Below are 15723 nucleotides of genomic sequence, written 5' to 3' on the forward strand. Positions count from 1 at the left end.
TGCATTTCATCCAGCAAAGATTCAAGCACGTGCCTGAAAGCTCCACCATCCTTCTCAATCTACTTACTGGCTTGCTGTCCCCATATATCTGTACATGGTTATGAAAAGCTTTTTGGAATCATTTTGGACATAATCTTTTTGCTACAGTGAGAATATATTGTAGTTTGCTCTCATTATTTTAAGAACACTAATTTATATCATGATTTGTTTTATCCTGATGCTCTATATAAATAATGATGCTATTTACCTCAAGAAATTTCTTACATTTTTCATTATATACCAGTTATAAATAAAATAAAAGATAAAGACAGTGCTTTGCAAAATTCTACAATACTTTTTTCTTCCTTCTGTAATGGCTATTGATGCTATTGAACCACTTTTTAATGTGACTACCATTTGATCATATGTTTATTGACATGCTTGCATTTCTTTTCTAATGCAATGTGCTTCCCCACAGTTACAGGTTTCTGACCCCCATAACTGTATTGACTGGTACCTTGCTTCTGATGAGACAAACAGGATTATGAGCAGAACGAAGTCTTGTGTAATATGCTAACAGTGATGGGAAGTCAGGCGCCTGTAACAAAAACGTTATGTTAAATTAAAAAGTTAATCATTTTAATAATTCCTATTATACTACTTAATTCATGTCAAGAAATTATTTTCTTTACACTTTTTCGGAGTGGAAAGAAGTGAAGTCTCCTTTCTCTTAGCTTCTTGACTTGTGGGTGCTTCTGAGTACACTATGATTCATGCCTCATTTTTTGCTAAAAATGGAGGCATCATTTGAAGTAAAATAAATACTGTAAATCTCATAATTTCCATCATTTATGGAAATTCATATGTGAACTACTGAAATTCATATATGAAATACAGATAATGTTGAGTAAGCAGATGTCTTATGGGGGGAAAGAAAAATAACTTACAATGTACCTTTTCGTTATGGTACTGCAAAGACTTTCCAAGTTATTTGGATTTCAATGCAGTAAATCATTTAAGTATTTACTTAACTGTGATTATGCGAAGTTTCATGCTAATAGTTAATAACATGGGAAAATCCCAGGTTGAGACGTGGCTCAGCACAGGGAATCGCATCCAGACTCATGAGGTTGCTCGCTCTCACGGTTGCATCCACAGCAGATTTCAGCATTTCCCARCACTGTGGGAATCTCTCCTCTTTCATAAGCCTAGGGGTATTACACTTTTACACTTTTAAATTCAAAGTCACGACACAGATTTTCTGCGTGCATCACACACCCCAAGCTTACTGAGGCTCTGACTTTGCAGTGCAGCGAGTGAGCTGATCTACTGCTTCACTCATGTGCAACCCATGGAGCTAGAAAAATATATATTTAGCAAAAGTGACTTCCGAAATTTAATTTTAAGGAAAATTTGAACAAAACTCCATCAAGCCAGTTTCATACTAACTAGAAACGAGTACAGAAAAGTAAATTTAAATGACAGACTTTAAATGACAGAAAGCAAACACCTTCTCATGACCAAGAAGCTGCAGAGGATGCAGCCAGTGCTCTCTGCAGACTTTGTGCTTCATTTCATAACATTTAACCAACCTGTAAAATAGAGATTTATCACTGATAATTTTACTTTGCCTAAACAGTCCCACAGATGGGCCCCCCATATCAGTACTCAGATGATGCAAACCAGAATGACTCGGATATTGCCACATGTTCTCCTTGCCTAGCAGCCCTTCTTTTTCCATATGGCCCCAAATCTGCTGTCGTTGCCAATCCCCTAGTTTGGGTAAGCTTAGGCTGCACTCAGACTTAAGCACCTTCACGCACTGCATTACAACTTCGCATTTAACAACTGCCTGATTAACAGGGTCTTTAGGAATCCCTATAGGGCAATCAGGGGCTGAGGACACTTTCATCATCTGGGCACTGACTTCTGTTTAGTTTGTTCTTTTGTCAACAACAGCTTGAGCACTTGGAGCAATTGTCTTCTAAACTAAAGGGTTGCTAATGTTTTTCTTCATCGTTGTAACAAGAGAAGCCTGTGACTGYGGCCTCAGTAAAACAACAAATACTTGGCCTTTTTGGTAACCTAAAAAACACTTCTCTGATTCAAATTCCAAAGTTTTAATTCCCTGAGACACATCCAAGAATTGACACAACTGCAAATAAGATTTATATTCAAGTGAGGGTATTGGATTTCTCTTATTAAATATTTTGCCTCCTTATAACATTTTGGAAGATCAAATTACACAAAGATCCTTAAATTTATGAAAACCAAACATACAACCGAAACCAAACAACTCCAGGTAGCACCTATCTATCCAGTATAGGATCGGGCACTGTTTGGTAGAAATTTCCATTTGATGCAGTCAAAAGGCATGAAGTATTTCTTTACTATCACTTAAATTGCCCCAGTAATTGCCAGGCCAAGCCAGGGCTTTTCCCTAACGCGACGAGCACGTTTGGTGCCCACGGGTCACCGCGACGGGTGGCACAGGGGACATTGCCCCTCTCTGCAGCCGCTGCCTGGCTGCTGGGAGCGGAGGGATTGCAGGCTCTTCCCCTTGCTGCTGTCCCTCCTGCGCGCCTGCGCTCGGCTGGGCTGGAGGGTGGCACCAAATGCGACTCGCTCGCCCATTTTCCACCAGCTGACTCGGTTCTTCTGTGCTCTGAGCAATCTGCTAATCGCTTGTCACAAATACAGGCAAGTCTGGACAAAGCAAACACTGAACGTGGCTGTAGTCATGATGCACAGTCACGTTAGTTTTGTATTCCGAGGATAAAACAAGGGCCAAAGAGGAGAATGAACCCCAGATTTCAACTCAAATTGAATAAATATCCAGAAATGCATTTTATGTTTTTTCTACTTATAACCAGCATTTATCACAGAGCACTTCTGAAACAGAACTCTTCTCAGGTGGGTCAGAAGCTGAGCAAAGATCAAGATGATCAAAACCAAATCTTTTTTTCCACCTCCCCCTGCCACAGAGATTGCATTAGGCAAAATCTCCAAATCCAGAAYGAGAAAGGGAATGTTACACGGAGCCAATGACCTTGGAGCTTTGCAGGTGGATTCCCCAAAACACTATCAAGGGAACCAGTTTCTTGCTTTTTCACTGTGTGACACAGAAATGGCATCTCCTGGCAGCTGCGAAACACTTCTGTTGTTACCATGGCCATATACATCTATGTGCATATATACAGGTATTCAGCAGGTCTGCCTGAAAGCCATCGTCATGCAGTGGCATTGCCTGTCCCCAGCAACCCGTACTGATAATCAGTTTGTACCGAGTTGGAGAAGTGAACRGTTAGAAACGGGAAGCGAGGCTGCACCAGCTTCCTGTTTGAGCATCYAAACAACAAGCGCAAACATTCGGGCGCAGGATTTTCCACTTTCCTACTGCATACGCAAAAATTCTGTGTTAAACTTTTCACTTTCTGTTCCAGAAAAGAAGTTGGTTACTTTAGCTAATAGGAAGAGGAATAAGAATGAACAAAATCTGTTATTTAAAATTTCAAGCCAACATTTTTTGAAATTATTTTGCAATTATGTTCCTGATTCCAGTAAATTCACAAATTTTATTCATTTAAAACAAGGTAGGGTCTACCTTGCTATAGTTTATGTTCACAGAAAGGGCACAAGCAGCTTTTCTTTTGCTCTACATTTTATGCCTGGGAAAGAACTCAGGGTCTTTCCACAAAAAAAGGTMAAGTTAGGATAAATGAGCAATTACAACAAAATATGACACCAAGTAAACCACAGAGGAGAACCTCAGGAGAGGCTAAGGGTTTGGCAAGCTAACCTGCCAAAACTCAGTTATGCAGGAAAAACAAGAAATAAACAGAAAACRTATCTAGACTGGTCACCATTTAAGAACGTGGCATCATCAACCTTGAATATTCTGTGATTCTGTAATACTCAAAATTCTACCCTTAATCCAGTAGAATTTAATAGTAACAAATGCATAATTATGCAAAAACTTTCATGCTCAGCATATATATGCTCAGCATTTTGTTAACTTTTGTTAACAAAATAATAAATAATTACTACCACATCAAGTTTATAGGTATGAGGAATGGACAAAACACTTCAAGGAATTGGTAAGAATTATAGCATATGCTACAGATGTGGGAATGGTAAGTGCGCATGTGCAGTGACTGGAGACGGGAAATTAGACAAAAATTGCAACACAGGGTATTTTGAAATTACATTATTGCACAAGACAAGAAATTTTTGAAGTGGGAGTTTTAAGGCTACCTAAAAAGTAATTCAAAAGTTTACATGCCACCAATATTGTAAGAGCATATTTCTACAGACATTTACTCATAAATCTTAATGTGCAAAGCATATGTGCAACCCTTCTACAGGTTAACCAATAATTCAATTGGTAGCTGAACTGTCTTATTTTCTAAATGCTCAGAGGACAACTGGAAGCAGTGATTTTCTATGACATTAAATATTAAGAAAAAAATAGAGCATGCAAAATAAAAAGAACTCCRAGCATAGGCTGTGTGTTAATCAATATGGGACATGTCACACTTAGATACTGTAGGATCAGATTTTGTGGAAAACCCTGACACAAAAGCATGACAAAAGAATGGGAGCCRTACCATGTTGGTTAACAGGAACTGAGGAACTCCAGCTTCAGCAAACAGAAGTCCACATTCATAGTCAGGATAGGGTTTCCAGGCCCTGTGTAGGCAGCAGAGGGAAATTAAATTTAGCAGCTTTTTGTGGTTAATTCAACTACAGTAGAACTATCAAAATACACATGTAAGTCAGTTTTTGCTAACTAGCCACCACTGCTGGCTGTATTTAAGATAGGGTTTCCACTTACCCTCAAGGAGCAGCAATGTTTGTATGAAACAGAGAAGAACTTCTGCAAGTCTGTCTTGYTGCTGCTTCTATGGCTGGTTCTCTGCCCTGCACAGGAGGTCATTCAGAGGGAGAAATTTTGGAGACCTTGGTCACCTGCCAATCAGCACCTAAAAAATCATCAGCAAATGAAGGTGCAGGAAACTGGCAAAATTTCATATTGTCAGCCAGAAGTGGCAACTGAAAAGATTTCTCCCTGAAAGGGAGCCCTAAGGAAATACACCAAAGAAAATGGCATGTAAAAATCTTACTCACCAACGTGGGCTTAGTCACGTTCTGGAGGGGCTTATTTTCTGCCACTGACAATAGAAAACAGGCTGGTGGGTGAGGTCCTAGCTCTGTGTCTCAGTTAGATCAGACAGATCTAACACAGAGAGCACAGCTTCTTTCAGCATCCTGCTCACAGTACTTGACGAATGCCTGTCTGTGGGAATGTAAAATGAGAACTGGAAATAAAACTGGAAAATTCCCTGCCAATATTTCTCCTTCGATTTAGGATTTTCTGGCATGTGCATAAACATAACTGCCAGCTAGAATTTGGTCTCATGTGTGTGACCTGTAGAATGTGGCATTGTTTTCATTTGTAATAAAATACATCTGCTGTCCTTCAGCAGTCTGGAGAAGCTGGAAAAGTCTGGAAAATCACCTTCTAAGTGATTTTCCTATGTAATTTGAGCTTAGTGAGCCATTTTCCTGCTAGTGAAAATGGGCACAGCTCCAGTGCAGCTGATAGAATTTTCTTGCTTAAATCCAGAACGTAGCTCAGTATTTTTCAAATTGCAATAAAGCTGAAGCATGTCATTATTTGAAATGTGTCAATTAAAATAAAAAGGCACTAAGAATAGAATTTAAGTGGATAATAAGGGCTACAAATTAAAGCTTTTCTCCTAGCATTGCTTGTTATGTTGTGTTTTCATTCCAGTGTTTACATTAGAGATAAAATCATCCACATACCTGTGCAAACTCTTTTTAAAATGTGCTCTGAAACCCTTTCTGAATGGGATAGGATCAACACAGCTCCAGAGCAATCTTGGAGTCTGGCAAATTCAGAATATTCATTTTCTTACAGCCTTCTCTCTTCTGCCACCCCATTTCTTTAAGGACAATGAGTGGAGCTGCTCTGTAGGCGTTCCTCCCACCGCAGCAGTCCTCCACCCTCAGCAGCTTCTGCTGCTGCCATTAACATCAGTGTTAGAGCTGCAGTTGACATCTAAGATCTAAGGTTAAGGCTCTAAGGTTAATATCAGAGCTAAGTATAGAATTCCTCCTTCACTTTTCTCCAGGCTGGCGAGACGCATTGGAAAAAAAAACCACCAGAATCTGGAGCTAGGCTTAAACTCTGACTTCCACATTTTCTGAGGAAGAACCTCATGCAATTAACTTATTTCAAGACTTTGGTTGAACTATAAATATGTCCCAGGGGAAATAAAAGGCTAGGCCAAGGCAGCACAAATGCCACAGAAGTCTTTTCTATGGTTAATTGAACTMCTTTGGTTACTGATGCCCTCCTGAATGTTTCCTCTCTTACCTTCACCTAGCTCATTTTGAACTGAGGAATGTTTTAGGGTGCTTCCTGCTCTGGACTCCTCTGAAGTGCAACAAAGTCATTCAGCCTCTTCCAAAGGACTTGGTTTTTCAAGCTGAGAAGGTAATTAATTAGACATATACAATTAGGGCAGTGTATAAAAACAGCAATATCCTTTCCTATCAACCTCTTGAAAAACATGAACCAGTTTCAATATATCCTCCTTGCACTACTTATGTCATTGTCGGGCAAGGAATGTCCAATTAAATCTGTGACATTTATGAGTTTCATTTTATTTTATAAGACAATTTTATAAATGTACCTGAAAAAGCAGCTAAGAAGGTTTGTTAGATATTATATAGTATTGTATTTGCCAGACACTTACACCAGGAGGAAGATATTTTTGTCTCCACAGAACACCCTTCYTCGTAGGAATGGATTCTCCGCATTGCTGCCAATCTCCAAGCTCCAGCATCTCTTCTATACCTGGGAAAATACTSAGGCTACCACAACGCTACCACGGAACAGTCAGCTCAGACCCAATACTGTGTGTGGGACAAAGGAAACAGAAAAAATAGGAAGATTAAAAGTTAAATAGTCAGATGAGACACAGAGTAAAATGAGGGTTTTCAAAGGAAACTGAAAGCCTTGAAGGAAATGAATACCCTGTTTTCAAGGGAATCCATCTTTCTGAAGCCCCAAGCCCAACTTGTGTAACAGCTGGAAAACACCTCAAAGACAGGGGTATTCACTCTATTCAGTCTCTGAATTGGTTTGATGCTGTATAGATTGTAAGAATAAACCTATCAGATCAACCTTGCCTGCCAATTYGTTTTTTTAAATCTATCTTTAAGATTTGAGGTTCGGTCTCAAAGCAGAATACCCAACCCTATTGAATCCATGTGCTTGCGTTTGGATTTGTTAGCCACTACATACATAAACTCATTGAGKCAGGCACGTTCGTTAAGTTCTACCACTCCTAAGAGATCGAAAGGCATCAGAAAAGGTCACAATCTTAGGATATCTTGTACTTCCCCTTCCATTACACACGCTGCTGTATTTAGCATCCCACAGAATAACTGCACAGAGCTGACCAGTTGCATCATCCTGCAGAAGAGGCCCACGCCATGAGCAAGCGGCACAAGAACAGTCTTTTATGCAACTAGAGCGCATTAGGGAGCCTGTATGCGCTTTTAGGCTGTAAACTTCCTTCTCTCTGCAAGGCAAGACAGGCACAGTCTCAACTCTAAGCCCCAGCATATCACTTGTGTGACAGTAAACATAGCTAATTAAGCTAAAATACTTGAAACGAGCTCCAAGGTGAATCCCTTGGGAAATCAGATCTTCTCAATGTTCCGAGCTATTCTTTCAAGCCTACTGGTATTCTTGTTATAAATGCTGCACTCAGCGATGATTTAAAAAATAAAGATGCTGGATTTAAAAAAAAAAAAAAAAGAAAGAAAACTTTGATCTGTTCAAAGGACTGATGAGATGTCAAGGGCTTTGATTTACAAACACAAGTATGTTTGCATTTGATGTATTATTACCCAAAGATCACACAATCCTTCATATTCTCTTAGAAGGTTGACAAAGAATTAGAAAATGCTACTACAGATCAGAATTTAAGAGAAGCAACTGAAAAACAGAGACGGTTTTGTTTTACACTCATTGTTACAAAATGAATTTCACTGAGTTCTTTTATAACTGGTCTCATACACGTGCATTAACCAAACAAAAGTATTGAACTAGCACTATAGAACAGATTCATGAAGCTTAAAACCACACACACGTAATTGTTGGTAGATTTCAGATTTCATGATTATCAACCTAAAACTGCAGGTGTATCAAATCACATATAGTCATAACGCAAGTCAGTGAAGAGGTTCACCTACCAGTAGGAAACTTCTCCTGTCACTATACCAGCCTAGTTTATTTATCAATTTTCAACAGCATCACCGTTATTAATTTCCAGTTAAAATACTTACTGAGATGTGACCAACCAAAAAGGAAAAACATTTGAAGGTTTAGCAAGCAATTTTCCCTAGTGAGTTTTGCACTTTCACTTCCAAATGAAGATCAAAAAAAATCGGTGGTATTTTTTCCACAAAAGTTGTAACAGAGTCTTAACTCTGTCTTAACAGTTCAGACTGTAAGAGCTTCCTTTCCAAGGAAATAAAATTTACTAAAAATGCAAAAGATATATAAAATAGTAATGTAATGACAGAAAGATAAGTGTATTTCATTGAAGAGGAAATTATTTAAAATAGAAATATATTTTTAAAACAGAAAATAAAACACAATCTTGATCACATTTCATCTGTTAGGAATTTATTGATTTTTCATTGCAACATACTTTACCTCTGCGATACAAACATTCATACGCAATAACATCAGGTTCTCTGGAGTTTAAAACTGATATTTTGTATACATGATGCTCTATACAAAAAAAAAATAGAGTTGTGAACCTCTCTATCTGCTGAAGACCAAGTTTTCACCATTCCAGTTGAAAGAAAATTTGACTCTTTTCATTACTGGGGGGATGGATTATTCTCTTGGATGATAATTTTACCAGGACTAATTCCTTGACTAATTGTTCTTGCAGGAGTAAATCCAAAGGTACCTGAGCATAACTACTCACAGAGCCAGAGTCTTATAAGTGGAGATCACACCATGTAAAACTATGTTTGAACAGCATTTTAGAGAATAGTTCATTTCTTATTCTATATTAGAAAAGATATCTGTGAATTTTATCTTCCTTTGGTAAGATCATCATAGACAGAGTATGTTAAACATTTGAAAAAGTCTGTAGTATCTAATGTTTTCTTCCCCAATCCAGTCCTTACAGTGAATATTTGTATCTGAATCTATACAGATATTTGTATATGAACTGCATTCATCTCTTCAGGTGAGTATTTCAGTTATGATGTGAACTGTAGCCTGTGGCTTTTTTCTGCACATGCTAAGTTGGAGATCTGCAAGTTTGGAGTGCTAAATTCAGAGCTATTTCCATTGGTAGCATTACGCAAACTGAACAAGGCTAGAGAGTGTAAGAGCACCTCTCTGGCCTTAGACGTTTCTATGTTCTGCTCCTGGGATATCTGAAAGCTTATCTGATTCAAGTTATTCCTTATGAAACTGCAAGTCAGGAGGTTTGTTACAGAACCACATCTGGCCAGGTTTTCTTCAAAAAACTGTTTATAGAGCTCTGCTACTTTTCTTTCCATGTAGTTGTTGAGCACAGAGTTTGAAAGAGGCTCTTCACACAGCACCATACTCCTTTCTGCAGTTTCCTCTCCAGGCAGGGACTTTATGTCTGTCTTTTCAAGATGCGGAGACAGAGGCGATTGACCTAGAGGGATATCTGCAGACAGCAGAACGGGGCCATCTGGAAGTTCATCACACGCATGGTCCAAAACACAACCTGAATCACACATATGGTCACCCACATGGTCTCCTCCAATATGCAAGTCAGGATAGTTTTGATAAATGCTGTTGCAGGACCGGGATCTGTGCAAATCCAGCTGCTCATTATTTTGTTCTCTTTTGGGAATATGTAAAGGTGGTGATGGAGCTCCCCTAACAAGTATTTTCTTATCTTCTGCAGGTAAGTCCTTTACAGATTTCCAGTGAGGGTTTCTCTTGTGCTCCATTTTGCTGCTGCTTTCGGCAATGATCTTGTCCTGCTGCTCATGTCCAGCAGCAAACGCTCTAATTTTTGGTTTGTCTGCAAGTTCTTCTCTCCAGATTCCTTCCTTAACCTTTTTGTTTGCATGACATTTGTGAGGCTTATCTCGAGCAGAGATTTCTTTATATATAAGTCCAGTTAAGATGCCTTCTGCCAACATGATGACAAGTGGTAGAAAGTCTAATCACCAGAYTTCCATACAGATCTGTGAGTGAAAGAAAGACAGGCAAAGTACTTCAAGATTTTTTTAGGAAAAAAAAAATAGTAGTAAACTGAAGGAATTAACAAAGCCAAGATTTCACTTCTCTACATTGTATCAGCAGTTGCAAATCATTTTTTTTCCCCACTGAAAGACAAGAAATTAGCTAAGGCCTGACAGAGCAAGACAGTGAAGCTGGACTTCGAAGCTGATTCTGAGTTGACTTGAGCTGTCCTATGAAGCACTGAGGACCTTCAGAAGATGCTGACAGTTCTTCATGCCTATTAAAACTGCATCCCAAATACAGCACTTGAATATTCACATGTACAAGAGCTTAAGAGCTGCGCTTAAAAAGATGACTTAAAGATATGAAGAGTTAACCTGCCTCCCCCAACAACAGTTTAACAACAGACTGTGTACAAGTAGCATGTTTTTATCTCTAAGGCTCCAGTTTTATTAAGCACATGTGAATAATTAAAAGCTAGCCTACATGCCCCCAGATCTACTGTGCCTTAGCACTCCTTATCATTTCTAATTCATCTGCTGCTAAAGCCAATTGGAATCTTTCCAGCTAAACAGTATGAACTAAATCTCCTGAAGAAATAACACACTGCAATGTCCTTTCTACCCTTTCAAAAAATCAGCTGAAAACTCTACTCATCAAAGACAACTAAGGCTGGATTCCTCTCTACTCTTTTCTAATAATAGATTTCATTTCCCCTCCTTAAAGTTGATTGTACAAYTGGAATGGGGTATGCTTGCAAGCAAGACTAAAGCAGAGAGAAAAGGCAGCACAGCTTCTGCTGGTCACATCAGCAGAACTGTTTATCTAAAGAACCATCGATACATGCCAAAAGTGGAGCAGTATTTTCTGAAGCATTTAAGGGACTTAAGAGAGAAAGTGCCATTCTCAAAAGAGACAAGGACACTTTGAAGTATAAACCTTGTTGAAAGTCAATGGAACTTAGACTACTCCATGACTAACTTATTTTTGAAAAACCACATACATGTCCCCAGACCCTTACATGTCTTACCTATATTGCTCTGAAAATGCTCATAGTGCTAAAGTAAGAGTCCAAACATGGCAATGTTTAAAAAAGATATGCTTTTTAAAATAAATGCATTCTGGAACAAAACATAAGGAAAAAGAAAAAAGGATTTGAAGTCCAGACTTACCAGCTCTAACAGGGTAAAAAAGGCAGATAATCACGTAGCTTAGAATTCTACTACTAAAACTGCGGTAAGAGAGCAGATTCTCTCATACTCGCTCTTCATCGTTGTGTATATGAAGAGCAACTAAAGGATAGAGCATTCAGTTCCTCATTTTGTATTCCTCTTAAAACAGAAGTGGTCCCAGTGGAAAAATGTCTAGGTTTAGAGTACTGAGTGACAGCAAATCTAAAAGAGGATGTTAAAAAAGTGAATTGAGATGTTTCTGAGTGCGGTGCAATGCTGACAAGTTGCATAACYGCTACATAATATATCATTTAAAAACAACAAAAATCACTAAATGATCTGGGTGACTGCATTTCACGAGGCTTTTCAAAATTGAAACTGAATTCCCTGAATACTTCCACCGATATTAAAGTTGMCTTTTGATATTACCATCCACCTGACTTACAGAGGCAGTGTTACTTATAACATTTCCTCTTTTGGAAAAAAAAGAATGTTAAATTTGTAATCTTGTGACCTTTTTCCACTGGGGAACAAATTGACATTATGTGCTCATCGGAATATAGTGAAAACTTATTTCTCTATGAAGAACAAGAATCTGCCTCCCTGAAGCAACTGAAAATAGGCTCTGCTCACTGATCCACGCCACCTTCCTGGGGCTCAAAATAGAGCACAAATATAATCTGCTCATCTCCCGGCCCTAAGTTTTTTGTCTTTGTCACCCCTAATATTAAAAGATCATTAAGTCATGGCCAATGTCCATATGCACACAGTACATGTACATATAAAGAATCTCCTCCATGTGAAAATTCAGGTTCTGCTGGGGTCCYGGAAATGGACTTACTGTCTTTGGGTAGCTCTACAGCCAGCCTTGCTGAATCAAGCATTTGAGTTGTACAACTTTTATTTTCATCCGTTCCAGGTATCTTAAGAAAGAAGAGTTCAGCAGCTCCTTCAGAAGGTTCAACGGTAGCTGTTTCTTCCACCTGTTTCATGTGTTTCGCTGTTCAACACTGCCGTAGCAGCATATATAAATGGTATGAGCTTCCTGGCAGAACATACAACAGCATGAGGAAAAGTACAATGAAAGACAGAACTAAGAGAGATGGGGCTATAATCTGGAAGTAGATTATAATTACCCTGTATTTTTTCTGTTTATTAGCCACTAAAGGCAGGAAAACAAAACAAAAAGGTAGGAAAAATTAGCTACACAAGCTCAGTTTTCATGCGGTTGATTTGCTGATTTGTTGGTGACCTGGGCAGTGCTCTTGCCCCCAGCCTTGACAGGATCAACCTCAGAGGAAACAGGGGGCTCCAGTTCCTTCCAGCTTTGCCTCCTTCCCCGAGTTGATAATTAGCACCAGCTGTAGTCTGGTGCAATGTGATGTATTTTTTCATGAAGCAGTTTCAACAAAACACAAAAGCAGCAGAGAGGAATTTTTTTATATATATATAAAAGTAAATTAGCCATTTGAGTGATTAAAAGCRAGTCACATTGCATTTCAGCTGTACTCATCTGACAAATAGCTTAGATGGACAAAAAATCAGAACAAGACCGACACGTTGGTTACTTCAAAGTCTGAATACAGATAAAAGTTGGAAAAACAGAGCCAACAAAACAAGGATGTCTGAATCCTCAGTCTAAACTTAGAGTAGAATCTATAATGACAAGTGATACTTGACTGTATCATTCATATATGAAAAATTAAAACATATAGCAGCAATACTGCAGAGATATAAAAATAAGCATCTTATTTAATCTCAAATTAYGTATTTTATAGAGCCCCATCCTTCTGCCCACCTGCAGCTTCTGCTCCAGCCACACACACATCTGCATTAGTCCCAGCACAGAACATGTATTTAAAACAAAAAGTAAGCATGGAATATGTATTTAAACCAAAAAGGAAGCACTGTATGKCTGTAAGTACAGCATTATCAGGGCTGATGCTGGTGCCCTGAGCCATGCGCAGYGTGCGGCGCAAAACCGCGTCCCTCTCGTGCCACCTGCTGATGATCCTGCTCTGCTGGAGGCTCCACCGTCTTCACAGGCCAAAGCGGGGGAATAAGAGAGTTTGCATCCGCTGCAGAGCTGCAGTTTCCAGAGAATATTTATATATATATATATTTTATTAGGAAACAGAAATTCAGCACTGTTAACTTGAAGAGAGAGAAAAAAAAAAACACTAACAAATGCTCTTGACTATTTTTTTGTACTTGGGATCAAAACTGCCAGTCTGCCATCAGCTCACAGAGCTGCACACACCACCTATACTGGACTTTTTGCAGCTTAAATTCACTCAATTACCCAGGATAACCACGGGCTTTTGTTATTACAAAATCAAGCTTTACCACACAGTAATAGGCACAGAAAAAAAAAAGAAATAGAAAAGAACAAGAAAAAAAACACGCTTGCAGTTACAGAGTCAGGGACCACAACAGCCAGGTTTCCACCTGCAGCTGGAAAAGCACCCAGACTCACTAGCCACTCGTGTCTCCGGGCACACAACCTCCCCGGAGCGCTCGGGGAACAACCAGCGGGGCCCTCCCAGAGCGCAGCGGACACTGAGAACAGCCGAGCGAGAGCGGCCGGGAGCCCCGGGTCGGCGGCGCCGCCTCGCGCTCCCGAGGCCGGCAAGGGCAGCGCCGCAGGAGCCCGCGGGGCGGCGCCTCACGCGGGAACCGCGGCCGCCCGCGGCGCGCGGCAGCCGCTACAGCGCTCCCCTCAGGGAGCCCGCCAGCGCCGCCGCCAACGGTCAACGGCCGCCGAGCTCCGACTGACAAGCGGAGCGGCCAATCAGAGAGGGCCGGGGGCGGGGCAGGCTCGCGGAGGCCGTTCGTTGCCGCGGCAACCGCGCGGCGACTGTTGGTTGCCGGGGCAACCGCGCGGCGGCGGTTGGTTGCCGCAGCAACCGCGCGGCGGCCATGGGCTCCATCAAGGTGTACTACAGCAGCGTGACGGGCTCCCGGGAGGTGAGCGGCGGCCGCGGCGCGGGCAGCGGGGGCGGCGCGGGCAGGGCGGCCGCAGCGGCGGCGCCTCGGCTCGGGGCCGCCCCGCTGTGCACGCAGGTGCGGCAGAGACAGGCCGAGGTGCGGCGGATCCTGGAGGGCAACCGGCTGCGCTACGAGCTCATCGACGTGTCCGTGAGCGAGGGGCGGCTGCGCGAGATGCGCGACAAGGCGGGCGACCCGCAGGCCATGCCGCCGCAGATCTGCAACGGCGACCAGTACTGCGGGGTAAGGGCCGCGCCGCCCCGSGGAACCGCGGCCTCCTCGCTGCCCGGTGCCTGTTTCGTACAGGTTTAGTGCTGCGGTCGCGGTGGCGAGTCCGGGTTTTCACCTGGACGAACAACACCTTGTCCGAGGCGCTGGGGACGGACGTGAGACAAGGCGGGAGGCCCACAGGAGTCACCTCGCTTGGTGACATCACCCGTTTTCTCCGTGTTTTTCAGGATTTTGAGATGCTYTACCAAGCAACTGAAAACGAGGAAGTGCCCAAGTTCCTGAAGATGACCTCGGCTGACAAGCCGGTACGAGAAGAAATTGCAATCTGAAGGACTTTCTTTGGCATTTGGTTGTTCGTGATCAGGACAGACTACATGTGCGTATTTTGAGAATAAACATCCAGGGATTTCTGGTGATGCAGTGCTTCAGTTTCCCTTAGTAGAACAGYGATCTCTGCTCCATCACCTTCAGGCAGCTTTCACCATCCTTTTGCATTTTCTAGAGGGTTTTACAACACGGTTAAAAATTGTTCATAATAAACTTCTCAATCTAAAATACACCACAATTGCATAGTATGGGTGAATCATAAAATACTTAGGCTTTTGTGGGACTCTCATTAGAAGATAATTACCTGGTAATTTAGTTCCTGATCTGCTCTGATGGGCCTCACACCTTGTCCTTTTCTTTTAATGCTAAGTGTAATTAATCCCTATCCAGAACAAACACAGATGTTATGATAATCTCCATTCTGCTTTCATGAGAGCACCTGGCAGTTTCACCAGCTGATTCCTGTTCACAATGCTTGTTTTCTATAACAAAGGARCCTTCTGACTTAAATGGCTTAAATGAAGTCTAGTGCTAAGAGGACCTTTAGGGTTTTTTCTCTGCCTTGTGTAAATGTACCTTGTGTGAAGAAAGATTTTCTTAAGAGTGATAGGTGTTTAAAAATGCTGCTTGACAAAGTCACTCGGTTTTGGTTATCCAGAAAGAGTGTGTTGACTCCAAAAAAATTTAAGGAAGTTGGAAGACACATGGAATACATGTATAGTAGTGATAGAGAAATGCCTT

The 15723-nt window shown here is 41.1% G+C and overlaps 2 protein-coding genes across 4 annotated transcripts; one reads left to right on the forward strand and one right to left on the reverse strand.

Moving 5' to 3' along the window:
* Positions 1-8831: 8831 nt before the first annotated feature.
* On the reverse strand, positions 8832-13955 carry LOC112960422 (uncharacterized protein CXorf21 homolog). 3 transcript variants are annotated; one of them, XM_026054669.1, is made up of 3 exons: positions 13913-13955; positions 12278-12481; positions 8832-10266 (listed from the first exon to the last, which is right to left on the reverse strand). In XM_026054669.1, the coding sequence occupies exon 3, from the start codon at positions 10219-10221 to the stop codon at positions 9295-9297; it is 927 nt and encodes a 308-aa protein (XP_025910454.1). In that variant the 5' UTR covers positions 10222-10266; positions 12278-12481; positions 13913-13955; the 3' UTR covers positions 8832-9294. The 3 variants fall into 3 exon arrangements, with proteins under 3 accessions (XP_025910454.1, XP_025910452.1, XP_025910453.1); XM_026054667.1 differs by lacking the exon at positions 13913-13955 and having other exon boundaries at positions 12278-12569; XM_026054668.1 differs by lacking the exons at positions 12278-12481; positions 13913-13955 and adding an exon at positions 11437-11612.
* A 400-nt stretch (positions 13956-14355) lies between these two features.
* On the forward strand, positions 14356-15540 carry LOC112960442 (SH3 domain-binding glutamic acid-rich-like protein 3). Its single transcript, XM_026054686.1, has 3 exons — positions 14356-14403; positions 14500-14667; positions 14883-15540. Exons 1-3 carry the CDS (start codon positions 14356-14358, stop codon positions 14982-14984), a joined length of 318 nt encoding a protein of 105 aa, XP_025910471.1. The 3' UTR covers positions 14985-15540.
* The last annotated feature ends 183 nt before the right edge of the window (positions 15541-15723 follow it).

The sequence above is a fragment of the Nothoprocta perdicaria genome, unplaced genomic scaffold (genome assembly GCF_003342845.1).
Source record: "Nothoprocta perdicaria isolate Ctin4 unplaced genomic scaffold, notPer1 scaffold_124, whole genome shotgun sequence".
Taxonomy (NCBI): Eukaryota; Metazoa; Chordata; class Aves; order Tinamiformes; family Tinamidae; genus Nothoprocta; species Nothoprocta perdicaria.